Source organism: Doryrhamphus excisus, chromosome 13 (genome assembly GCF_030265055.1).
Source record: "Doryrhamphus excisus isolate RoL2022-K1 chromosome 13, RoL_Dexc_1.0, whole genome shotgun sequence".
Lineage (NCBI taxonomy): Eukaryota > Metazoa > Chordata > Actinopteri > Syngnathiformes > Syngnathidae > Doryrhamphus > Doryrhamphus excisus.
In genome coordinates this window covers 9,793,248-9,819,590 of record NC_080478.1, presented here as the reverse complement: position 1 = coordinate 9,819,590, position 26,343 = coordinate 9,793,248, and the positions used below count along the sequence as shown (strand labels likewise).

Below are 26,343 nucleotides of genomic sequence, written 5' to 3'. Positions count from 1 at the left end.
CCTGTCTACAGTATCTATTCGCATATCAAATCATCTGTCACAGAGATTTACAACCCTCAATCAATCCCAACAGGACTGTTCAGGTGGTTTTACAAGATGTTTTGCCTTTAATCTGAGTAGGCTTTATCAGTTTATGCTGAAATTTAGGTAGAACATATCTAGTCTAGCTGTTCTCTATCTATCTAGTTCTCTTCTAAGACTCAAAACTCTGAACTGGGTTCCCTACTGTCCATTTTTGACCAAGCCTTCAATAAACTTGCTCCCTGATATCTAAAGGGCCTCCTCCAGTGTCACACCACAATTTGCCACCTCCAATCATCTGATACGACCCTTGTGAGTCCATCGTTTGGACCAAGCACCACACTTTCAGTGACAGTTTTCAAAATCCCTCCCAAATTTCCTCCCAACTTCAGAAATGTCTGAAATTTTACGTCTCATATTGCCTGATTTTAAGTAGAATAGAATAGAATAGTCCTTTATTGTCATTGTAACAAGTACAACACAATTCTATTCTATTTAGAATAGAATAGTCCTTTATTGTCATTGTAACAAGTACAACAAAATTATATTCTATTTAGAATAGAATAGAATAGTCCTTTATTGTCATTGTAACAAGTACAACAAAATTCTATTCTATTTAGAATAGAATAGAATAGAATAGAATAGAATAGAATAGAATAGAATAGAATAGAATAGAATAGAATAGAATAGAATAGAATAGAATAGTCCTTTATTGTCATTGTAACAAGTACAACAAAATTCTATTCTATTTAGAATAGAATAGAATAGAATAGAATAGAATAGAATAGAATAGAATAGAATAGAATAGAATAGAATAGAATAGAATAGAATAGAATAGAATAGAATAGTCCTTTATTTTCATTGTAACAAGTACACCAAAATTCTATTCTATTCTATTCTATTTAGAATCAGGCAATATGAGACGTAAAATTTCAGACATTTCTGAAGTTGGGAGTACATTTTATTTATATTATTTTTATTTTTTTATTCTATTTAAAATAGAATTTAGTTGTACTTGTTACAATGACAATAAAGGACTATTCTATTCTATTCTAAATGTTCCTGTATGGAAATAAAAAATCTGTGTCAGTGCTTATAATTCATTTACTGCATTTCCATAGTAACAGAGGCTTTACTAAGAGACATCTGGTCCAAATACAGCAACGACTTCCAGTCCACTGAATCCAAAGAGAATAATTTCATTTCAAAGATGAACTATTGTGAGTGTGACGTAATACCAAGGTACCACAATGCACCTAATTAACCTTATTAGCAAGACACCTTACCCTTAAGTTTGCAAGACAAGCCCCTGTAGACCATATGTTCCGACCGTATTTGGGCTAGGCCTAAGTGGACTCATCCAAATATCCAAATGTGGAAAGAACCATTTGTCCTTAGCCCAGCCCATAAACTTGAAACTGCAGTCAACACACCAATAACGGTTGCTAACCAATAAGGTTTAAGATCAAGTGATATTTCTTGAGGTAAAACCATTGTATAGACACACTGATGAGGGCACACCCCCTACTCCGATATCAATCAGAGGTTTGGCTGGACCCTTTGTTCCTCCTGAATCTTAATTCATCTTATCAAGACATTTTGTCAGGAAGGAAGTCCTCAAAGGCAGAGTCGCCAGGCACGCAAAAGGTCAGTGCAAAAGGGCAAAGGGATTGAAAATGTAAGGCAGGTGACGAGGTGGAGGACAGGCAGAGTACTGTAACAAGAGAGCTGCAGAATGCGAAGACATGACATGAAAGACAACGAACTGGCATCAGACCGAGAGATGGGAGCGCATAAGTAAGGCATGTGATCAGGAGTGATGGGAAACTCCTGAGAAGACGCAATCAGGCAGTGGGAGGGCCTAGAAGAGGCATGACAGGTGACAGACATGACACATTTAAAGCAAATGCTTCTATGGTTCCCTCCTTTTGAGATAGTACCTTGTCTGTTATTTCTCTGGTAATGTCATTGACCTCTGCAGCCTGGGGGTCTCGCAGTAGATCGATGTAAGACTGGTCCACAATTGTGGCGTTGAATTCCACAATGTACTCCCCATAGTTCTCTTTTATCATGTTGGGCTCTTCTTTTATCTGGCAAAGACAATAGTCATGCAAATTGTAAAGGATTTACAGCATTATGTTTTGATTTCAAAATAAGAGAGGAGTATCTTTCTACCACATCATCTTCTGTTGGGATGAGAATCACAGTGGGGGTCCAGGTGCCTGAGGTAAAGTGAAATATGCCTGTTGAGTAACACGAAAAAGTAATGATAACTCATTTGCAATCTTGTTTCGACTTACAGTCAACTCCTGGTCCTGTTGTTTCAGCGACAACACTGAAAATGATGATATTTGTGAAAACATGGTCTGTATATTTTACTACTTTTGAGCTTGTAGTCCTTTTTTGGTCAAGAAACCACATTTTGGTAACGTATACGTATTTACATGGGTTAAAATTAACACCATATAATGTGTATCCATCCATCAATCTATCTTCTATGCCACTTATGTTCATTAGGGTCATGGGGGTATGCTGGAGCCTATCCCAGCTGACTATCCCGCCAGCCAATCGCAAGTCACAACCACATATATATTTCACTGGAAATAAAAAAGTTTCTTAATTTTTTTAATGAAAGGATTTTTTCTATTATTTGTAATTATTAGCTTAATTAAAAATATATATATATTATATATATATTACAAACACATTAACATTAACATTTTTTAGATTTTTTTAAATTAGGTAAATGTTATTTTTGCATATTTAAAAATGTATTAAAAAATTTAATTTTTTTTAAAATTAGGTAAATGTCATTTTTGCATATTTAAAAATGCATTAAAATTTTTAGATTTGTTTTAAATTAGGTAAATGTAATTTTTGCATTTTTAAAAATACATTTCCAAGTAATAATGGTTTAAGACTAAAAACAGATAACCAACAACCATTGACGTGCGGTCAGACGAGGCATGTGGCAGCAAACCCTGCATGTGTGCTGTGCCAAGTAGGCTTGCCGACGCCCACGTTGAGCCAACAAGGGACGCACTTTGTCCCGTATTGTCGCCAATCGATGCCAGTGTTTGATCATTCCTTGATCAAACCTATTGCTGTTCAGCTTTCCTTGCATGTCTGTTTACACGCTTTGTCAAGCTCCAAATGTGGTTGCACGGATTAGTTTAGTCTGTAGCACGTTTTTGTCCCACGGGGAAATGGCTATCACATTCCTATGTGTTAACTTTTCCAACACTTTTCCATGTGTCACTGAACAATTTTGCAATATTGTTGTCATTATACTAAGTAGTATATCTAGTTTAATGATATTATATATTATATGTGATATATGTTATATTGGTGAGTCAGTGCCTCACCAAGTAGGAACATCATGTTCTCCCCGTGCATGTGTGGGTTTTCTCCGGGTACTCCGGTTTCCTCCCACATTCCAAAAACATGCTAGGTTAATTGGCGACTCCAAATTGTCCATAGGTATGAATGTGAGTGTGAATGGTTGTTTGTCTATATGTGCCCTGTGATTGGCTGGCGCCCGAAAACAGCTGGGGTAGGCTCCAGCACCCCCGGTAGAAAATGAATGAATGAATGAACATTTACACAGAAGAAGGCCACAGTAACATCCTTGGCTAACCACAATGACAGCAAACATAAAAAGGCTATTTAAGATGCACATAACCCTCAAGTTCAACACTGTGAAGATGATGAGATTTCTTAGAACATGGCCTACTTATTTTCTTTTAGTTTTGAGCTCTTTTTCAGCCAAGAAACCATGTTGGGCAACATAGATTTAAGTCTAAATTAATGCCACATGCTTCACTATAACAAAAAGAAGTAAAAACATAATTTAATTAATAAATTTTTCCAAATATATAAGATTATTAGCTTTTTTATCTTATGTTTTTTGTTTTTGATGTTTATATACACAGAAAGATGCACATACCCTTCTAGTTCAGCCTGCTCAGCTACTCTCTGCAAAGCCAAAAAAATATGATTAATTGTTCTACAAGGCAGACTTTGTTCTTGTGACTATTTCGTAGAAATACATACAAACAATTTCCCACTAACACTTGTAATCAATATTGTTTAAAGCTCACTCACCCGGGCTACTATATCCAGATGCTCCTGAGAGCTGCTGAAGTTCTGAGCCAAGTCGTCCATGCAGAGGTTTTCATGTTGGCAGGTGTAAACCCACGTTCGGTACTCCTCTGTGTTGGGTACTCTGTCCAGGAAGATGCGAAAGGCCTCCCAAATTGCTTCCTGGCAAACTGAAGAGAAGACATAACTTTGTGTTACTAGCTTTAGTGTCTAAAAAAAACCCTACAATTATAGATGTTGTCTTTAGCATTTAGATTCAATGAACCGTATTTAGAGCTGTGGCTGTAGGCAACCTCCTGATACATATATTTTTAAAATTAACTCTATAAAATGCCATTTCAATTATCATGACCATCCAGCTAGCTACCTCTGCATGCACATTTTTGTCAACCCGACTGCTCGCTCCGTACATCACTAATGGATATTGTTGCGCTACAGGCAAAAAGAGGTGATGATGAAACTCTACAAATAAAGAGAGCTTGTTTGGTGCAGTTTTAAGCAAGATGCAGAAGTGCATTAAAAAAGAACTGCAACCTGCAACTTTCCCACAGTAATACATGCTACACATAGTTGACTTCCAAATGTGAAAATTATAAATTGTAAAGTTCATGGTATTTTTATTTTTTGTGTAGTTTATTTTGTGGCATAGTTTACACATTTTGGCTAAATATATATGGCTAAATTCATGTCAAAGGGAAAGTTATGCTTCAAATATATATTTCCTTTTTTGTTGAGAACTGATATTTTTGTTCTACTGCTGATTACTAAAGAACGGAAAAAGGTAAAAACAAACTTATTTTTTTCTGATGAAAGATGAGAGACGGGTTGTTTGTCTATATGTGCCCTGTGATTGGCTGGCGACCAGTCCAGGGTGTACCCCGCTTCTCGCTCGAAGACAGCTGGGATAGGCTCCAGCATCCTCCATGAACACCGTGAGGATAAGCGGTAGAAAATGAATGAATAAATGTAGATGAGAGATGAGCCTTTCTTTTTGTATATACTGTGTCTATATAGCCCACGAACACAATATTCCATGGGCCTTGAAAAATCCGTCAAAATCAGTCAAAAACGGTACTGAGCTGGGATTGAATGAGTTAATATAACTCTACTGCAGGTATGTTGATGCTAATATTTTTGGAGAGCAACTTATAGTGCATGAAATTAAATTTAATAATTACCAAAAATAATTCCAATTCAGTACAATGTTTTTCATGTTTGTCATGAATATAAACACAATGACATCTTGCCTATAAATTGTGAAATATCTTTATTCCACTTTGAGACATGATTTTCCGAAAGACCAAAGCAATCTTTCCTTTTTAAATGACAACATGGAGCAATACATGTTATCAGCTAATGTATTATAACAGCCAAGGTGGCGCTTTTTAATACACCGCTAACACAATCAATCTCTTGGACAAAGGCTATTTGCATATTAATACACTATATCAAACACTTTGTGTGTGTGCAGGCCCAAAATGACTTCAAACGCATCACATTCATTCCTCTGCGATCATTGGCTTCAACTCATATGGGCAATGTCAATTCATTTGAATCTTTATGTTGGTTCTCCCTTTATTTCACTAAAGCACATTTAGCAGCTATTTGTGTGGGAAATGTGATGAATAACTAAATGGCCTTGCCTTGGAATCAGGCAATGTATGCAAGCAGGAAGCTTTTTTTTATAAAAAAAAAAACAAAAAAACAACACACACACACAACAACAAAACATTCATTACAAGATACAGAGCCATAATGGAAGAACACCACTTTAAAAAAAGTCTACTGGCAAGCTGTCGTTTTCAAAGAAATTAACAAAGAAGAAGACACAGCAAGCAGCAGGCTAAAAGCAGCCAGACTAACAAGCCTACAGGTGTGCACAGGGGGAACTGGGAGGGGGAAAGCTGAGAGCTGATTGACTGCACACAGTTGGCAGCGTTAATGAGACAAAGTCATCAGTGACTTAAAGGGGAAAACACATTAAAACGCATATAGTATTAACGCCAACAGGACATAATCATATTATTATATTATTAGAATATATTCATTCATTCATTCATTTTCTACCACTTATCCCCACGAGGGTTGCGGGGGGTGCTGGAGCCTACCCCGGCCATCTTCAGACCAGATGCGGGGTACACCCTGGACTGGTTGCCAGCCAATCACAGGGCACATATAGACAAACAACCATTCACACTCACATTCATACCTATGGACAATTTGGAGTCGCCAATTAACCTAGCATGTTTTTGGAATGTGGGAGGAATACCCGGAAAAAAAACACAAAGTCACGGGGAGAACATGCAAACTAAACGCAGAGATGCCCAAGGGTGGAATCAAACTTGGGTCCACTAACTGTGCGGCCTGCGCTCTAACCACTCTAACACAGTGCAGCCCTCTGTTGCAACAGTGTCCAAAAAATGTGTTCAAATAACCAATTAACCTAGCATGTTTTTGGAATGTGGGAGGAAACCGGAGTACCCGGAGAAAAGGGTGGAATTGAACCCTGGTCTCCTAGCTGTGAGGTGTGCGCGCTAACCACTCGACACCATGCCGCCCTGTAATAATATTTTGTTGTTTTATTTTTTTAAGCAATAATTATTAATACGAGCGAAGATTCAAGAAGATTTTGAAGATTTAAGATGAAATTGCACAAAAATATTAAGACCACATGGATAAATAACAATATATAAATTTATATATACAGTATTTGAAATATATAATATGCATTTTTTATTTGCAAAAGATGAGCTACTGGAAAGAAAATGTCTCCCAATTGATGTACTGTAGGTGGTTTTCAGAGTTGATTTAGAGAGCACACAAGGCCTGCTTTGACTTCCTAACCTTTCCTCTGAAGGTTCATGTAAAGTTTCCATTAAAAGCATTTACCTCGGAGCTTGTAGTACGCTCGATGGCTGCCGATGACCGCTTTCATGGTCTCCTGTGGACACACTTTGACTCCAGTGGTGAGAATGCTGGACCTCTTTCTCCGATGTCCATCTCCGTTGGCTCTCTGGTTATTTGTGTTGTATTTTGTCATTCTAGAAGCTTCTAGAAAGTGTCGGTACTTCACATCCCTGAGTCCAGCAATGCCATGATCCTGAGGGTCTACAGGAAAAGGTTATTGGAAATATTTTTAGATTGTGGTCATTTCGACTGCACAATTGACCCAAGTAATGGAACCTTCCGATTCCCAAGTCAAAGGAACGTTTGGGCAGGTTGACAACATATGGCTGAGCTTTTCGAGGAATGTTTGTACTCAACAAAGATTAAAAGGCTCAACAAATACAACTCGTAATAATTGGCTGAGGTACGACACACGTGCGGAAGAGTACGAGCGGAAGCTAATTCCACGTTGCTGTTACACAATTCAGTGCGCCGTACGACAGCGTTGCACCAGAGCTGTGTGACAGGAAGAAAGCTTACATTGTGATGCCAGGTGGCAACCCTGGGAGGACTTCTTAAGACAATAAGCCAGGATTTATGACCACCCCCCCAAAAAAGCACAGACTGGAAGTCATCAGACCCGAATAACAAACGGGTTTCCTCTGGATTATCGGCAAGCAAGACCTTTGCAGAAAACTAGACATTATTTTTTTGGGAAGTACAATAAAAAGAGAGAGCTAAGTCAACAAATGCACACTCGTGTACAGAACTAGTCATGTGTGTCTTAAAACTCATGTGCAAAAGTCTTGGGTCAGCTCTGGACAATAGGAGAGATACATTCATAGGGATTCCATTCAATTTATTAAAGGTACAGTAGATTTAGGCAACTTCATTGCACCAAATATTTCAGGAAAAATATGTTTCATACAGTCATATATTACACTATTAACAGTGATTGTCTTCTTTTTACACGTACTTGAAGTGGACACTGAAGTGTGGACTACACATGTAGAATGTTTGTTCTAGGGCTGTCAAAGTTAACCATATTATAACGGACATTCCCTTTAATGCTACTATTGTTTTTGACACACAGTATGCTATGCTAGTATACCAGCATTTTTTTAATCTACTATTACTGTGAGTTGAGTTGTCACTAAATACTTCGAGTCTCAGATGCAACTTGCTGGACTCAGACAGAGAAGCTGCTAGAGGTATTTTTTTATTGTCATTTATACGGCACTGTGTACAAGTATTTTTTTAGATGCAAACCATCTCTTTACTGATTTATTTTTTACTGTAAGCTAAAATTAAGGTTACGAGCTGCTAATTACCAGCAGGCATATCTAAAGACAGCTATTTGGAGGACTGGTGTCACCATAGCATCTGGGGACAAAGGCCGAAGTGAGTGAGCACACACATAGCATTCAATGAGAAGGCAGAACAGGCTTTAGTGCAGAATAATAACACTCATTATTATATTATTATTATTTAGTGTTTGTGCTTGAACTACAGTGTTTGGCAAAGAGGACAGAATTCAACTTGCATCTCGAAAGTCCTGCTTCGTCATAGCCCCAAGTTGCCAGACCAAGAAAATGTGATAAATTGTGTGTCTACTTGGAAGTGAAGTATAAGTACAACAGGGCAGTTCGTGTTATTAATCCGCTACATCAGTTCAAGTATTTTATCACAAAACGTACTTGGAACCAGCAGTTGACTGTACTGTAAGTCACAAAAAATGTTAACACAAAAAATACTTTTATAGTTTTACAATTACCGTTTTACATGCAAAAAATTTTAACTGCATATAAATTAAAAATGTAAGGTTACTTTTGCCTTTACTGGAGATGTGACTGTTAACCAAGACACGCTGTGGCAGTTTTACGTTTTGCTATTTGAGTTCTTTATTGAAGTCATTCAATTTAATTGTAGTCTTTCTCACCTTCTTTTTCAAAATGCTGGCCCTTGCAACTTAGGCTAAAACACAAAGTTAAACACTTATCGCAAAACACAAAGTTGGTGTCCATGTTGATCTCGCCGCCACATTGTGTCTCTGCCGATAATCACATCTTCGGTGAAGGTAAAAGTAACCATAAAAGTTCATTTATATTTTCATATATTGAATTGTTTGCTACATGTAAAACTGTAATTGTAAAACTACAAAAATGGGGTTTGTCCCAACATTTTAGGAATTACACATGGGTTTACATTAGTTCTTAGGGGAACATTTGATTTGGTTAGAGTACTTTTTGGTTAAAGTCGGACCTTTTGGAATGGGTTAATTGGTACACATGGGTTTACATTAGTTCTTAGGGGAACATTTGATTTGTTTAGAGTACTTTTTGGTTAAAGTCAACCTTTTGGAATGGGTTAATGGGTACACATGGGTTTACATTAGATCTTAGGGGAACATTTGATTTGGTTAGAGTACTTTTTGGTTAAAGTCGGACCTTTTGGAATGGGTTAATGGGTAAACATGGGCTTACATTAGTTCTTAGGGGAACATTTGATTTGGTTAGAGTACTTTTTCGTTAAAGTCGGACCTCTTGGAATGGGTTAATGACGCTACCTAAGGTTACACTGTAGTTTGCAGTGCTATGGGGACATGTTTAATTTTGTGTTTAGAATACGCCAATAAATAAAGCCTGAGCCCGACTTTGGACAGCACTGGGTCATACTGTTGAAGTTATGAGTGTTTTTTTTTTATTTTTACATTTGACACTTAACAGTGGTGACCATTAAAAATACCACATAGGTGAGGTGGGTTTGTGACACAATAATGTCATTAAAGCTATATAGACTGTGTTATACAGCTTTGACATTTTCTAATTAACTTCTTGCTGCAACTGCACTCAATTTCACATTTTTGTCCTTAACATAAAGAGTGAGCTGATCACTTTTAAGGGTAACTTCTTTTTATACTTGTGTCAGACTGACAAATGGACATATATGTCTATTAAAGTGTTGCTCAAGCAACAAATCTAATGACGATGTTTGCACAATGCTGAATACAACATGATGAATCTGTTGGCTGCCACAAGGTCAGAATGTCAGTGTGAGCCTCTTTGTTGCTTATTTATATGTAAAATAAAAAAGAGCCTGAATGAAAAATAGTTACATTTTATGGCTTCTTTTTTGTATCACATCGTCCTTGGAGAGCTTCTCTACTCCGAAGAGAGTCCTTCGGATTCCCACGTGAATGTGCACTGTGTGTCGTAGGTGCAACGAGTGATCCAATGCGCCATCTCTGACGTATTGTGTGAGGAAACATGTCCCTCAAATGAAAACCTTTTGTGATGACTAGAATGCCTCTTCGTTCACTTTTTCTGATGTTTTTTGGCGTTGTATTGTGTTGTATTGTGAGGCGTCCTTGACTTTATGTGCTTCCTGTCTGGAATGGGAAAGAGAAACAAGATTGCTGTGCACTGCCTGTGAGTGTAAGCAAGCACAAACATGCACTTATTTGCCACTAAACAAGCCTGTCTTAATTATTTTGTTGTAATTTGGCCTCACATCAAGAATTTGCAAAGAATGAGAGGGATTGTAAAGCTGCTTTTGGGCTCTCGGGCACCCTTACAGGTGGCCCCTACTTTTATGTACAATAAGACAATACTCAAATGAGTTTGTGTTTTTCTCAACTTGAAAGCCTGGCATGCACATGCACAGCCACGGGGATGCGAGCAGGAGGAGGGAGGGGGAGCACCTCGACCTTAATGGCCGACGCAGGCGCACGAGGCCTCACGGTAGAGTTACGAGCCAGAAAAGATTAGCGTCCTGTGACGCTGGGGAACAGAATGGCTTTTGTTTCCTTCGGCATAATGAGCTCAAGCGGCGCGCATCACACCGATCAAGACACTAGACGTTATCACATTATACCGTGGCATGAACACAACTCTGACATAGCACTCGTAACCTGTTTTGGGCATACCGAATACTTATGACCTTGAACTTGCACGGTGACTGCTAACTGCTTGGAATTGTAAGCACTCAATGGCCACTGCATTAGGTACACCTGGTACAGCTTGATAAGATACCAATGCAATAATTATACACACAAAAAATGCCATCACAACGATAATAACGCTCAGTTTGAGAGGTTGAACAATATGTTGTGTTGTGCTATTGTTGTGGTTGGGGACTGAGATGTTTCAAATACTTTGCAGCCTCTGATGTCAGTAAATTATGATTTAAAGCAATTTTTATTTAGACTAGCACAACTTCAATAGGTTTTTCGTTATTATTTTTTAATTACAGTAATTTACTATTTCATTTGTTGTGTGAAGTGTCCTTGGTTGTTATTAAAGCCGCTTAAAATGTATTTTATTCATTATTGTTATTAATATTAATAGGATTCAATTATGCTATTATTTTTACCTTCAATTCTCAGCATTCATATTATTATTTTATTTATTTTTTAGCATTCATATTATTTAAATAGATTATATATAATACATATTATTAATTATAGTATTAAATCATAATAATAATAATGGTAAATAAGGGATTAAAGCAGGCGATATCAGCTTTTACTATGATGTTCTCCAATGTAAACCACATCCACAATCATTTTGAAATTAATGCTTTATAAATCACTTTTATATTATTGACTTTTTCAAAAATGTTAATTGTCATTAAATTTCTTATAAAACTAACAATGATATGCCTATATCATATATAAGGTTTTCTTGATATATTGTAAATTGTGTTTTTGTTATTATTTGTCCTCTTCTGCTGGAAAACCACAATGATCAATTGTTATTTTGTCAATTCCGTCCAAAAAGATCCCACTTCTGACACCAACTGCAAGGGTTCCTTGTCGTATTAAGAACTACTAACTCTCTCACAGTGTGAAAAGTAACACAACTGAGCATTTAGTATCTTTATAAGCTGCTCTAGTATTGGATGTCATTAACCAATACAGAAAGTTTGTTGCATGTCAGAAACAAGCAAATAGTCTTACCTTTGACTTTACTTGCTTGCAGACCAAGCAGATGCAACATGAAGAAGAAGATCCCCAAGTTAAAAAGCATGTTGGCTTTATTTACAGGGTCCTCCTGCTGTCAGCGGTCATTTGTACAGTGAAGTCCAAAATATATGTATCCAGGATGTCTTTATGTTGAGTCCACCAGCAGAGTAAAGACAGGTCTCTTCATCTGTGCTGATAAGTTCCAGGGTGCTGTTGGATCCCAGTCGGCTGTACAGATGCACGAGCAAAGGGAGCGAGGGGCGGGAAAAGTGGAAGAGGAGAGACGGGGTGGGAAAACGTTGGGCTCGGGCTGCTTCCCGTGTGCTGTCAGAGTGGCAACAGTGATGAGGTTAAGACAGCAGATTCTGTTTAGAGTCTAATCTCTTTACCTTCTTCTCACTAATCCCTCTAGGGGACCCACGTGGCCACCCGGCCTCATCTTGTTAGCCACCTTTTGGACACAAGTCTGCCAGCCACGTCTGTGGATGTGCCAAACAGCCAGGAATGGGTGAATGGTGCTCCCCAACCCTTGTCTTTATGCTTGGTCTTGTTCAGATACACTGGGGCAAAGTGAGAGCTAAGGCCCTCTATTTATGCATGCAGCCTGCAGCCAAACAATGAGCTTTATTCTGGCACCTTGCACAACTGAAGTGGGGATTGGAACGGCTTTGTTCGGGTTTCAATGTGTTTCATGATGGAACCTCCAAATGTATCGCAAGTTGCACCATTTACTGGCTTTTCTGACCTATAAATATTGTTACAATGTTGTATTACCGTGATTAACGATGCCAAGCGTCAGATAATGAGCTTTGCACATTTGGAAGTGAGTGCTGATGATCGTTTTTTTTTTTTTTTTTTGTAAAACAGAGTTCTACCAACGTCAATGTGATCCAGACTTCCTTATATGGGCTGCAGATTGACACGCACCCATGTATCCTGAAGTCCTCAGTAGTGCTTGGGAGTGTGACCAATCACAATGGAGTGGGCGTAGTCAAACATTGTAGTGAAAATGAGCATAATAGCCCCACTTTATTACTTGTTGTGTGATAGGTCAATTTCATGTTATTGCCTGTATTTTCCTGGATATTAATGGATGTCTTGATCTTGTTGGCTGCAATACAAGTCTACCTATTGTCACGGTTCGGCTTCATTGCTTTAAGGTTCGACCCCAGGATGCAGAGAGCAGGACCAATAGCAGGTAAATAATATTTATTTTAGCTATAATTGTAGCAGAACGAAAAGCAACTCAAGTAGCAGACGGACAAACAACAATGATCCCACGCAGGGAGAGGCACACACCTGAACTAAATAGACAGCACAAATTAGGGACAGGTGTGGGTGGCTATGGCAACGAAGGCAGAGGAGGCAAAACAGGAAGTCCAATACAAAATAAGAGTGTCCAAAAAGTAAACCAAAGCCCAGACAGGGAACATAGACAAAAACTGTCACCTAGGAACCCACACAGGACGTGACACCTATGAGTACCATCCAATGATGCTCTACATTTAAGGTTCAAGATAAAAAATCTGATTTCCGATAATAAGGTCTGTTTTTTCATCACCATTTTACTGATTTAGTCAGACGAATCCCACTCCTGTCACCAAGTGTTATTGATGTACTGCCATCAAACTTCATAAGACTTGATAGCAACAACAATTTTATAATAGAAAATAATTGAGAACCACTGAGAACACAAAATTAACCTATTCAAGCTATTTTGAGGCACGGTGGTCGAGTGGTTAGCGCGCAGACCACACAGCTAGGAGACCAGGGTTCAATTCCACCCTCGGCCATCTCTGTGTGGAGTTTGCATGTTCTCCCCGTGCATGTGTGGGTTTTCTCCGGGTACTCCGGTTTCCTCCCACATTCCAAAAACATGCTAGGTTAATTGGCGACTCCAAATTGTCCATAGGTATGAATGTGAGTGTGAATGGTTGTTTGTCTATATGTGCCCTGTGATTGGCTGGCGACCAGTCCAGGGTGTACCCCGCCTCTCGCCCGAAGACAGCTGGGATAGGCTCCAGCACCCCCTGTGACCCTCGTGAGGAAAAAAGATCCCACTTCTGACACCAGTGAGGTGTTTGCTCATGCATTGAAACAGTCACTGATGTTATAAACCTGCTAAAAAAAAATTCACTTTTTGACTAAACGTAATGGAAAAATTCAGTATTATTCTCCTGATCGATTCATGCAAAATCTCCCCATGCCACCAAAGGTTCTTTTGCCATAAAAAGGTTCACTTTGTTGCTTTTTAATAGCATATGTGTAGGTTTAAAACTGAATGTACAATAGCAATGAGACTCCCCAAAAGTATACTTTGCTGGAAAAGTATGTTAAACACAAGAAAATCTGTGGTCCAACATTGTGGTCTTTGTTTTGAAGTACTCCCAATTGCCTACATTGAACACTTCTAGGCTGGAAGGCATCCACCAGGGGGCCCTACGACGAGCAATAACATTTTGCATCCTCTCCTCAGCTAGTTGGCAGAGTGACACAAATGTCTTGTTTTCATGCGGCCTCGATTGTCGTAGGGCGTATCAGGGCGGGAAGTCTGTGTCGCAACTCTCCACCCCCATTTCCTCCTGTGAAGAGGATTAGCTGCTCATGGTAGTTGCTAACAAATTGCTGCAGTAAATAAGCCTCTTCAAGAGCAACCTAATCCCTGCTGGCACTTTTCTGACACAGTAATCTGAATTTGCAACTGAGCGACCCCTTAGGTGTGACACATCGTGGAACAATATGTAATAGCTGTTGTGTGTGCATGAGTGTGTGTGTCTCTGTTGAATTAGCAAGTAAGGTAAAATAAAGTAACAACTCAATGATAAATACAGTATTACACTATATTCCATTTTTTGTAGATTTTTAAAAATCTTTTTCTACATTTCTTTTGGACTTCTTTTCATCTTTTATCTTTCAGTTCTCAGAAAAAAAACCAGTAAAGACATTCTATCGAAATGTAGTTTATACACATTTTTTATGATGTGGTGACAATTCATATAAAAAACAGCTCAAAAAACTATTAAAAAAACAAAACTATTAGCATCAGTGAATTTTATTTAATTTTAGATTCATCCATCCATTTTTGATACCTCACTAGGGTTACGGGTATGCCGGAGCCTATCCCACCTGCTTCGGACGAGAGGCGAAGTACACCCTGGACTGGTCGCCAGCCAATCACAGGGCACATATAGACATATAGACAAACAACCATTCACACTCACATTCAGACTCCATTTATGAAGGAGGATCCATTCAGCCAAAGGATCCCATTTCTGACACCAAGTTGATCTATGGAATGAAATAGTCACTGATGACTTTTTTCAGAACTGGCAAAAAGAAGACAAATATAAAAATACAAATACATACAACATATTTATAGCGGTACTTATATTTTTCTACATTGTACCTGCCTCAGCAGTTTACCCAGACAGAAATAAATAGAGTGTAATGAATCCATCAAGTAGCTGTATATACGTATCTTTCACTGTGGCTAACAGTGCCACATAGAGGCAGTGAAAAAAGTCCTTGTGACAGATGGCAGCTACTGTTGCATAATTTAAAGTGACCTCTGTTATTGCGCTATGATTCAAGTCATCCCGTATGAGAAGGTCAAGCTTGTCACAATAAAAATCGTGCTGAAGCGTCATTTGGAATCCTTTCAGTTGTTGTAAATGTGTTGTTTTTTTATATATATATAAATACGCATAATGAATGCATTCCAAATAGGCTGCCCTTGTGGAAAGTCGATTCGATTAAACACAACAAAACCATGCCCAGGAAGAAGTCGATATTGTTAATCCTCATCTTTGACTTAATCTTTGACCTAGAGCTGATCTGTGACTCTGACCCCAATCCTGATGGATGAGGGTCACTCTCATGTACTCGGATGCCCACCGTGCACGAGCGTGGTGACGCATATTGAGCGATGCAGCAAGAACTTTGGATGCAATTAGGACTTTTTCCCAATAATATCACAACTTCAATAGTGTATCATCACCATATTATGACTTTTTTCATGTAATGTTACAATTTTATTCTTGTAGAAGGACTTTTTCCTTGTTAGTTTGCGACATAACCTTTCTTGGGAATATTATAACTGAAACGGTGCATTTTTTTAAAGCCTACATTAGTACTACATGTAGTACTACGTCTTGTTCATATGGTTCTGCATGCAGTAATTCTGCCTCTGTAGTGTAGCGAGCATGCGTCATGACATTGTAGCAAAATCTCGGCTGTAACCACACAACTGCTCGGAGGCTCGGAACAGTCTAATATTATCCTCTCTCGCCCTAACGCTCCTCTTTGGGCAAATCCACCTCGTGGGCTGATTAGCAGGGTGAGCCACTCTAGCCTGCGGCAGTGAAAGTGTCATTAAAGTGCATATGCCAACGTCAACACCTCAGCTACTTTACATTGTAATCTGCCGTAATCTGTGATGAAGATCTGTTCATACTGGTGGTAGCTGTTTGATTTATGCCGCCCAAGTGGCTGATAAGCATCAAAAAGTGGCAGCATGTATCAATGGATAACCATCAGGATGTGCTAGACAATGACTGCCTTATCACGGGGCTTCTGTGGGACAGTATACTTTCTCCTGGAGGACCACCAAGCAAACAAAGGAACTGCAGTGACGAAGAACCTTTCTTAAGGTCACCTAAAGTATGTCTCCTCCAGTATTTTCACAATCCATTCACTTTCAAATAAAAAAAGAACAATTATGCTAATTTCCGGCTGTATTTTTGTCTTATTAGAGGACTCCAACGGAGTGGCACGGCCTGATTGACGGCTCCTGATGAGATTATTTATTGGACAGATGTGCGACGTGTGGGTGTGGGACTTCCTACCTTCTCATAAAATACTTCCCCAAAGACTTAGCTTTCATTAGTTCCAAACTTTTGGTCGAAGAAGAAGTATGAAATGAGTCATATTGTTTTAAAGGTTTTTATGTGTTTTACAACCTCAGTCTCTTCTCGGACAAAGTTTGTCTCCTTAAAGGAAAACTGTACTTTGTATGGAATTTGACCCATCATCCACAATACTTTTGTGAAGCATGATAACAAATGTCTTTCTCTTTTCTGAGCGGTCTAATGAAAGAAAAACAGCTAGCATGTGGGAGCTAAGAATGCATGTAATGGACACCCCTATTTCGACTATAAAGCTGTAAAAAAATTAAAAAAAAATTCCAACAATGTTCTATTTACGTAACTAACCAAGCTACAACGATATTGTTAATGTAGCAGCTAACACGAAGAACCATTTTTCTGCCATAGTGACCCCATATACCACCATGGTGCTGTTCAAAACAATGCAATAGGACACCAATCTCAACGGTCATAATGGTTCCAGACCCGGACAGTGACAAGATAATTTCTGTAAAGTGTGATTTCTGTATTTAAAAATGAAATAATATCATATTTAGAGCATAGGAAACCTAATTATGACTTTGTAGGTCGTTTTAAGTGGTGAAGAAGGACAACATAGAAAGCCAAAAACTTACCACTTCCACACAGAATGGGAGGAGAACTTTTTTTTCACAGGGTCTTCCTATTTCGACTATAAAGCTGTTAGAAAATTCCTGTCTTCGCCTCTCGCCCGAAGACAGCTGGGATAGGCTCCAGCACCCCCGCGACCCTTATGAGGAAAAAGAGGTAGAAAATGAATGAATGAATCATGGCTTTTAAGAAAAACAACACTGAAGCGCCATCTCCTGGATGTGATGGGGCACTGCCCCAGTTGTCCCAAATGGATAATTTGGTGCATTGGTCTGCCTGGCAAAGACTAGCAAGTATCCAGCGATGCCAACACACCATAAAAAAAACTGTTCACAGGCATCCAAATGCAATGAAAAATGCCACCAACATTATAGAGCGTATGCAAATCAACATGCATACCAAGATAAGTTGATAAGAGATGATCCAATGTTCCCATATGAGAAGACAGATGAGATTAAATATTGAAGCTGTCATGCCGCAGAAGCATTGATGACTTCAATTTAGACGCCGGGGAAATTTGTCCTGAAGATGCTCTGATTAAGTCTTGTGCACACTACAGGGACGAAACGCTTTATGATGAGGAAATAAGTTGCCTAAAGGCGTCACATGAGAGGCTAAATGGGCTCCCATGAGGAATCGCACGTTATAATACGGAGCACAGGTGGATGAATGTTTCACGTCTCGACCCTGGAGGGATTCCAGCAGCTGTCCGTGCTGTGAGGAGGAGTTAAAAGAGAAGGTGAGCAGGTAGAGGGAAGATGGAGGAGTAATGAATCCTGCTATCCTGGTGTGTAATATCCCTCCCCTTGGGCAGGGTCCATTTCATCAAGCGGTACAAGGGAGTAAAAAACAGCAAAAGCTTATCATCAAAGCTGATGATTAGAAGAAGTTGAAGGACAATAGAGGGGAAAGAGGAGGAGGACGGACAAAAGGGGAAGCAGGCACATAAAAGGGGAAAAGGGGAAGATGCGGGGAATAAGGCATCAGATGAGAAGGGAACTCTTGGAAGAGGAACAAAGGAAAAGAAAAGCAGAGAAAGCGGTCAAATTGAGTCGCATCCCATCTAAGATGCATGGAAGCCTATACAATACATACAGTACTTATACTTTCTTAGCTTTATTATGGGACAGATACACCAACTGGACAACAGCTTATGTATTTATATACATAGATACATTTTTGGGAGTGACATTTTAATAACTACTGTAAATCTGTGGCAACCATTTTTTAAATAAAATGTTGATTTTTAGGCGGCACGGCGGTCAAGTGGTTAGCACACAGACCTCACAGCTAGGTGACCAGGGTTCAATTCTACCCTCGGCCATCTCTGTGTGGAATTTGCATGTTCTCTCCGGGTACTCCGGTTTCCTCCCACATTCCAAAAACATGCTAGGTTAATTGGTGATTCCAAATTGTCCATAGGTATGAATGTGAGTGTGAATGGTTGTTTGTCTATATGTGCCCTGTGATTGGCTGGTGACCAGTCCAGGGTGTACCCCGCCGCTCGCCTGAAGACAACTGGGATAGGCTCCAGCACCCCCTGCGACCCTTGTGAGGAAATGCGGTAGAAAATGAATGAATGAATGTTGATTTTTCTACAACCATATTTTCCTAAAATTACAACTTCGTTTCTGATTTTGTCAAATTTATTTTAATCATTCATTTTTATAAGAGGCGGGGTACACCCTGGACTGGTCGCCAGCCAGCCAATCACAGGGCACATATAGACAAACAACAATTCACACTCACATTCATACCTATGGACAATTTGGAGTCGCCAATTAACCTAGCATGTTTTTGGAATGTGGGAGGAAACCGGAGTACCCAGTACACAGAGATGCCCGAGGGTGGAATCGACTCTGGTCTCCTAGCTGTGTGGCCTCCACGCTAATCACCCCTTCACCGTGCATCCCTGAAAATGTATGAAATCTAAATAAATGTTTGTTATTTTCCAACTTTTAAAATATTGCTTCTATGTCCCACATTTTGTCTAAGGGCAAAGGTCACTGGCCGTACATGAAATGATTCTTCCTTCCTTGCTGAGCTTTGATAGCTCCATCTTACTGTGTTGTTTTATCGTAACCATGACAACTCCCTTTCTAGAAGCCGCACTAGTATGAACAGACCAGCGGGATCACATCTGAATGTCTTTCTTTTCCATCAGCCGTCCATCAAGAGATGATGGAAACAATGTGATTTTCAATCCATCGTCAATAAAGGTAACAATAAGGTGCACATGGAGTTTACATTTGGTGCGGTCGAGGAAAAAAAAAACGCCACATTAAATACCAAACCTGTGTCAAAGCTGTCTGACATAAGCGGGACGTCTGCAGGCGGGCGCGGAAAATCGTCTTGACAACAAGCTGGGAGGCTTTGTGCGTGATGAGTAGAAGGCTGAATTAGGCTTGCGTCAGGCAAATTTCATGCTAATAGCAACTGTGACATTTGGCGCTGTTATTGCATGTGAAATTGAGAAATTACAAACATGCTCGTGCAGTTTCTATCTCAATGCACCTTCTCACGCTTAATATCAAAAGGTTAATAGACAATATGGAAATGACGCCTCAAGGTGGTGGGAAAAACCCTCATTGATATTCTTGCAGACTTTCCTCGGCGCTTGAGTCCGTCCGTGTGATGTTTTTGTTTTGATCTTTTTCAAAGACGCGGTGCAGAAATAATACACACAAGAATGTATGCGTTTATGTTGTATGTGACAACAATCAGGAAACTTAGCAACAATATCCTACTACTTAGCCTAACTGCACTTTGATCCAAATATATTCTGCATAATTTGACCAAGGGCAAGCCGAAATTTTGAAGTGCCATTTTCCGTGTCGCATGGACCAACGACCTTGACCCCCTCGGAACGTTTAACGTTTCATGACAGCAAAGAACATGACAGCTCATTATCTTTTTTCTCTTATCTTCTCTTTTTTCCTCCCCCGAAGATTGAAGTCAACTAAATATTTTATTTGTTTTTACTCGCACTAAGCAGTGTAATAAGGAAATATCTCCACCATCTCCATTACTGTATCCCCGCCATCTGTTTGACCCTTCCTGATTTTGTTTGTCACAATTCATCAAACTAATTCAAATATGACTCAATGACAATACAACTGGACAGGAAATGTAGTTTTTAAATGAAACTTGTGGGAAACCTACATGGCCCTGTTTGAAAAAGTGCTTGCCCCCCTGTTAAAACATAACTTAACTGGGATTAATTACATCGAGCTGTCTGGAAAAGGTTCCAAAGCCATTTCTAAAGCTAATTGGGACTCCAGTGAACCACGGTGAAGAGTCATTATCCACAAATGGCCAAAACACGGAACAGTGATGAACCTTCCCAACGAAATTACCCCAAGAGATAGCGACGACTCATACGACAACAACACCCAAAGATCTGCAGGCCTCACTTGCCTCAGTTAAGGCCAGACCATAAGAAAAATGGTCTGGCCAGAGTTCCAAAACAAAACTTCGGAACAAAAACATCATTAATGCATGTAGACTTTGAGGGAAAATACTCTGTGATCTTACTAATATTTAAATTTGTTTGATTATCTGATTAGCCTGTAGGCCACATAGGAGATCAGGAAGACCCGTGTTCGATTCTCCTCTCGGGCATCTCTGTGTGGAGTTTTGTATGTTCTGTGTATTATTAATATGAGTTTCACTTTTTGTTCATTTTTTCCATTTTTTTTTAGTTTTCTTTTAATTTTCCAAATATTTCAACTTTCTTCTTAAATAATCTTTGCACATATTCTTTTTGTCATATGACTTCATTCCTATAATATTGAGACTTTATTCCTATAATATTTAGACTTTATTCCTATAATATTACCCTCGTCTCATTTTAAAAAACTGATAACTTTATTTTGTTTTGTTTGTTTCTCAAAATTTTACAACCTAAAAAAATCTGTAATATTTCAACTCTATGCTGGTAAAATTATTTGTTTTTCTTTGTATTATTTTGACTTTTGACTGCTGTTTTTTAATATTTTTTTAATATTTTAATATTTCTTTCTGTAAATTTTCCTCATTTTCTAGTAATTATGACTTTATTCTCATATTATTTGGACATTATTCTCATAACATAATTTTTTCCACCACTGAATTTTCATGAAATTACTACTTCATTTCTGGTTTTGTTTGTTTTTTATAATATTCTGAATTTAAAACATCTCTTAAGAATTTAAATTTTTTGCTACTAAATAAATGGTCATAGTATGATGTTATTCGTTATTCTTGTCAAATTACAACTTGTTGATATTTTGACCTTATTCTTGTAAAATTACCATTTTTGCTGCTGTTTTTTATTTTGTTTTAGTTTTCTTGTTAAATTCTAATTTTAGAATGTGCCATAGACCTATAAGGCCTATAAAAAAGTGTGGCGCAAATGGCCCCCAGGCAGCACGTTGGACACCCCTGTTCTAGATAAAAACCTCATAATGGTCAGCACTTGTAACACAAGCCAAGCATTTGTTGAAAACATTGCATTGTGTATCATATCACTGGAGAAAATGAATCTTTTGGTTCAAATGACTCACCTATCATGAAATACTGCAGGAGCACTACTTCATCACCCACACACGAGATACCAATGGCTTCACTGCTAAGTTGTTTTTTCAGTCTCTTACATGACTGCACAAAACACTTGACGCATGTTTCAGTATGGTTATTTTTGTACATCCAAACAATAGAGACAATAGAATCATCAGTAGCAACAGGTTCATTTGAAGAATGGCAAAGAAGAGTAATCATAATGCCAAGAAAAGTAGCCGGTAAGGTAAGTGAAAAACAAAACATAAGAACCATTATATGTCCTATATTGTGAATTATATTTTATTATTATAAATATTTTTTTTTTGATCATCAAATGTACAGGGCAAAAGTCAAGTTTCATAACTTTCATAGCTAACAGTCTGACTCACTGTCATCTTACTGAGAATCATTAACGCTAAATTTATAAAGATCATAAATTCACATAGCAACTTAACGCTCAAAATGTGTTAAAGACAAATTTAAAAACATTTACCAATATGAGTCTGATATGAAAAAATATATATTTTAAAGTTTTTCCATGATCTACTGCATCAGAGCAACGTATTCATCACTGGGGCACTGCAATGACGTCTGCCTCCCTCTGGCCTTTTGGACTCCCTGTGGTGGACATCCACCATTTCCTATGCTGCTTGTTCTCCAATTAATTGCTCTACTGGCAGTGTTAACACAGTGTGTTATGGTTAGATATTAAAATAGATAATGTTTGTTGTTTTAAAGTAGTATTGATACTTGTAATGTGTATTAGGTGCCTTTTGAGTGTTAAATTGCTGTGTGATGAGTGTCATGTTGTTTGGAAGATGACACTGTGATCAGACTGTTATATTGAGTAAGGCCCTCCTGTAATTTCCAATGGGTTGACAAGCTTGTTGTGAGTTTTTTCATACGTAGGTCATGATTGGCTCCTGTTTTATACACCGGAATTTCCTGTACGGTTAGCCAGTTTCAGTTTAAAATTCCTAAATATGTAACATTTCCAGAAATGTGCATTTTTTGTTAATAATAGGCTGTATTCAACCACAAAATAGCGTGATAGAGAGTCTGCTCCTTCCATTCTCAAGACGTCCATTCTGAGTGATGGCTCCTCCGCCACGACCCCACACACATACAAGTACCTAATTTTGTGGCACGGCACCTTTCAGAGCTGAGTGGCTGTTAACCATGATAGATGTGGTCGGCGAGCACCTTCTTTGTAGTGCAGTGGGCATCTCCACAAGTGTAAACACACAAGCAGCAAGTCACCTGTCAAGTGGGTCACTTGCAGCATGAGATGATTTTTTTTTGTGCTTTATTACTGGCATTCTCTACGGTAAGTCATATAAAAGCGTGTCCAGTTTTGTGACTGTGGGAGGCGGATGAACGTATTTGCCACACAGAAGGGGCAACGACAAGGAGAGGCGCCGGGGGGGGGGGCTTCAACGACCACCTGCTCAGTGAAGCCCGCACAGAACCCAATTATTAATGCAATGAGGTGCATATGCTGCTAGGGGCACACAATGATTGGAAAAGGAGATTTGTGCTTCTGACAAGAAATATTGATCCCAATTATTCTTCATTTATGAATCATTTTCCCGGCAAGAGTCAAGCGAGCAACTCAATCGGCTCAAGAGTCAAATGTTCAGATTGAATCCTAATGCAATTACATGATGATCAGTCTTAAATGTGCAAACAAGACAAGTTGTAAATGTTTCTTTCCAGGCTGCTTTCATTGGTAACCTCCTGCCTCCTTCGCCCGCCCATCAAGGTCAACTATTCCCCACCTGGGTTGAGGTAATTTATTTATAGCAGATGGGCCTGTGTATTTCCAGTTCCTGTTGATGAATGCCACCAAAGCTTCCCAGTGGCCAGAACGGGTGAAACGATAAAGCTGTTCACCAAAACTCTATTGAGCAGAGGAATATTTTATGTCTCCATTATCCTCGGGTTGCGCCTCAGCAGTGACGTCCTTCACTCCATGCAAAGCATTAAGGCAGCACATTGTGGCTAATGGTGAGAAAAAGACTTGTGCTGCTGCTGATGGTGGTACTGTAATTAATGTATTTGCTGTGCAGATGCAATTATCCTGTGTCAACACCAGCCTGTTTTGCAAGGCCCACAGATGATGCTGCACTATACGCCAAGAGGAATTCTGCTGTTTGCTTAACAGAAAATATTGCATTTCACGAATATGGAATATGGGTTTCATCATGCCGGAGCTTTTCTTTTCAAGCACTCACGCCAACACTCAAATGTAGTATTACATAACATTGATCATATTTTCACATAAAATTTAACTAATGTGGCCCAAAAACCTGAGACCCCCAAGTGGGTCCCAAATACAAGTTTGGACAACCTGAGTCCCAGTGACTCCCGGTGACAGCGTGTGACATTTAATCCCGACAAAAATGGAGAGAGATTACATTTGTGACAGATTTTTCATGAAGCTATTCCTTGTGTTTGGCATTAATTATGGCAAAACATCTCATGACCCCATGAAAAGTGCCCTGACACCCAAAAATAGGTCCCAAACTCTACTTTGGGACTGAGCTTTTCCAACAAAGAAGTGTCATATTTATGTGAGAATTTAGTATAAATAAAAAATACATACAAAAGAAAACCTCAAAGCACTTTTTGCCCATCATTCACCATCGTTATGTGAAACATGAACACATACTTCTTTCCCTTTTCTGTGCATTCTAATGAGAGAAATTAGTTTTAAAGAGCCAGCAAGAATGGACGTCATGGGAGGTACCTATTTTGACGCTAAAGTCTGAACAACAAAACATTACAGTGTTCCATTTACATAACGGACTTGTATATTAACCAATCTATATTGGTATTGTTATTGTAGCAGCTAACACAAAAAAATACATTTATCTGGTGGCAAAAACATGCATGTTGGTGACTCCAAATTGTCCATAGGTATGAATGTGAGTGTGAATGGTTGTTTGTCTAAATGTGCCCTGTGATTGGCTGGTGATCAGTCCAGGGTGTACCCCGCCTCTCATCTGAAGTAGTCTGTATGCACGCTCTATAATGCTACACAGACAACCGCTTTTGCTCCATGACTTATAATTAATAAACCCAGTTAGGACACTGATAAATTGTTACTTACTGCTTGCTCTTCTGACTCTTCCAGGCGCGTTGGAAAGGTGTCGGGCTTCAGCAACAGTTTGTCGGCTCATCCAGCTGGCCTATGTTCACAAAACAGTCCAGTGAGAAATGCTATTGACGGACTAAAATCTTTTTCTTTTGCTGGTTAGAGTTCTTGACGCATAAACATTGCTAACACCGTAAACATTACTAACACGTAAACATTGCTAACACCGTAAACATTGCTAACACGTAAACATTGCTAACACCGTAAACATTGCTAACACGTAAACATTGCTAACACCGTAAACATTGCTAACACGTAAACATTGCTAACACGTAAACATTGCTAACACCGTAAACATTGCTAACACGTAAACATTGCTAACACCGTAAACATTGCTAACACCGTAAACATTGCTAACACCGTAAACATTGCTAACACGCAAACATTGCTAACACCGTAAACATTGCTAACACCGTAAACATTGCTAACACTGTAAACAGAGAAGCAGAGCTTGGGGGAGGGCAGAGAGCGTATCTCGACGACAGTGCACGCCCTTATCAGGAAGCTTGCCTATGTGTGACATCACACACGTCCGTTTTTACAACGCCCTCTGAAATTAATATGTCCAATAAAACTGTTGTGTTAGTTCCATTTTAGTTATTATTGCTATGATTACAGTATATGTAACTTGCAACTATGTTTTTTAGGTACAGTCAAGGTTGTACAATTCCAAAATTTGATTAACATTTTGAGGATAAATATGAATATTAAGTTGCATAGAACTTTGACAACTTTAGAACATGTGGGCAAATCTCAAAAGACTTCTTGCATATTTTTCTTTTTTTTCTGCTTTTTTGACACCAAGAATTTGGTCAGCGAGGAAATCGTACTGTTAACAGTGGTTGACTTCTTTTTACACTTGACACGGAAGAATGTTAGAAAATGAGATGCGTGAAGTACAACGTCTTTCCTACACTAACTTCTTTTTACACTTGAATGGCAATTAGGAATGCAGCTTTATGAAGTTTGACTCCATTTCCATGATTTCTTAAATGAAAAACCAACTTTTTCCACCTCGTTGACAAACTCCAATAAGACATGAGTAAACGGAGGCTTCATTATGTATATGCATGATTAGTGTTTAAGTAAAGCTTGTTGAAGACTTGTGGAAGTTAATCACAAAACACTATGTGCTAATTGCTTTCTGTTTTCAGACACACTCCTGGTAATTGCTTTAGGATGCC

At 38.8% G+C, this 26,343-nt stretch overlaps 1 protein-coding gene across 4 annotated transcripts in view; it reads right to left on the bottom strand.

Moving 5' to 3' along the window:
• The window catches only part of impg1b (interphotoreceptor matrix proteoglycan 1b), a 32,816-nt gene extending 15,277 nt beyond the window's left edge, over positions 1-17,539 (bottom strand). For 2 of the 4 annotated variants that reach the window (XM_058091237.1, XM_058091236.1), the window contains exons 1-7: positions 11,966-12,450; positions 7,012-7,230; positions 4,126-4,292; positions 3,968-3,996; positions 2,322-2,356; positions 2,197-2,243; positions 1,962-2,111 (exon numbers count right to left, since the gene is read on the bottom strand). In XM_058091237.1, coding sequence (XP_057947220.1) covers positions 1,962-2,111; positions 2,197-2,243; positions 2,322-2,356; positions 3,968-3,996; positions 4,126-4,292; positions 7,012-7,230; positions 11,966-12,035 — 717 coding nt within the window. In that variant the 5' untranslated portion in view covers positions 12,036-12,450. Of the gene's footprint in view, positions 1-1,961; positions 2,112-2,196; positions 2,244-2,321; positions 2,357-3,967; positions 3,997-4,125; positions 4,293-7,011; positions 7,231-11,965; positions 12,461-17,468 lie in introns of those variants that run through there. The other 2 variants (XM_058091234.1, XM_058091235.1) reach the window with 2 other exon arrangements.
• Between the last annotated feature and the right edge of the window lie 8,804 nt (positions 17,540-26,343).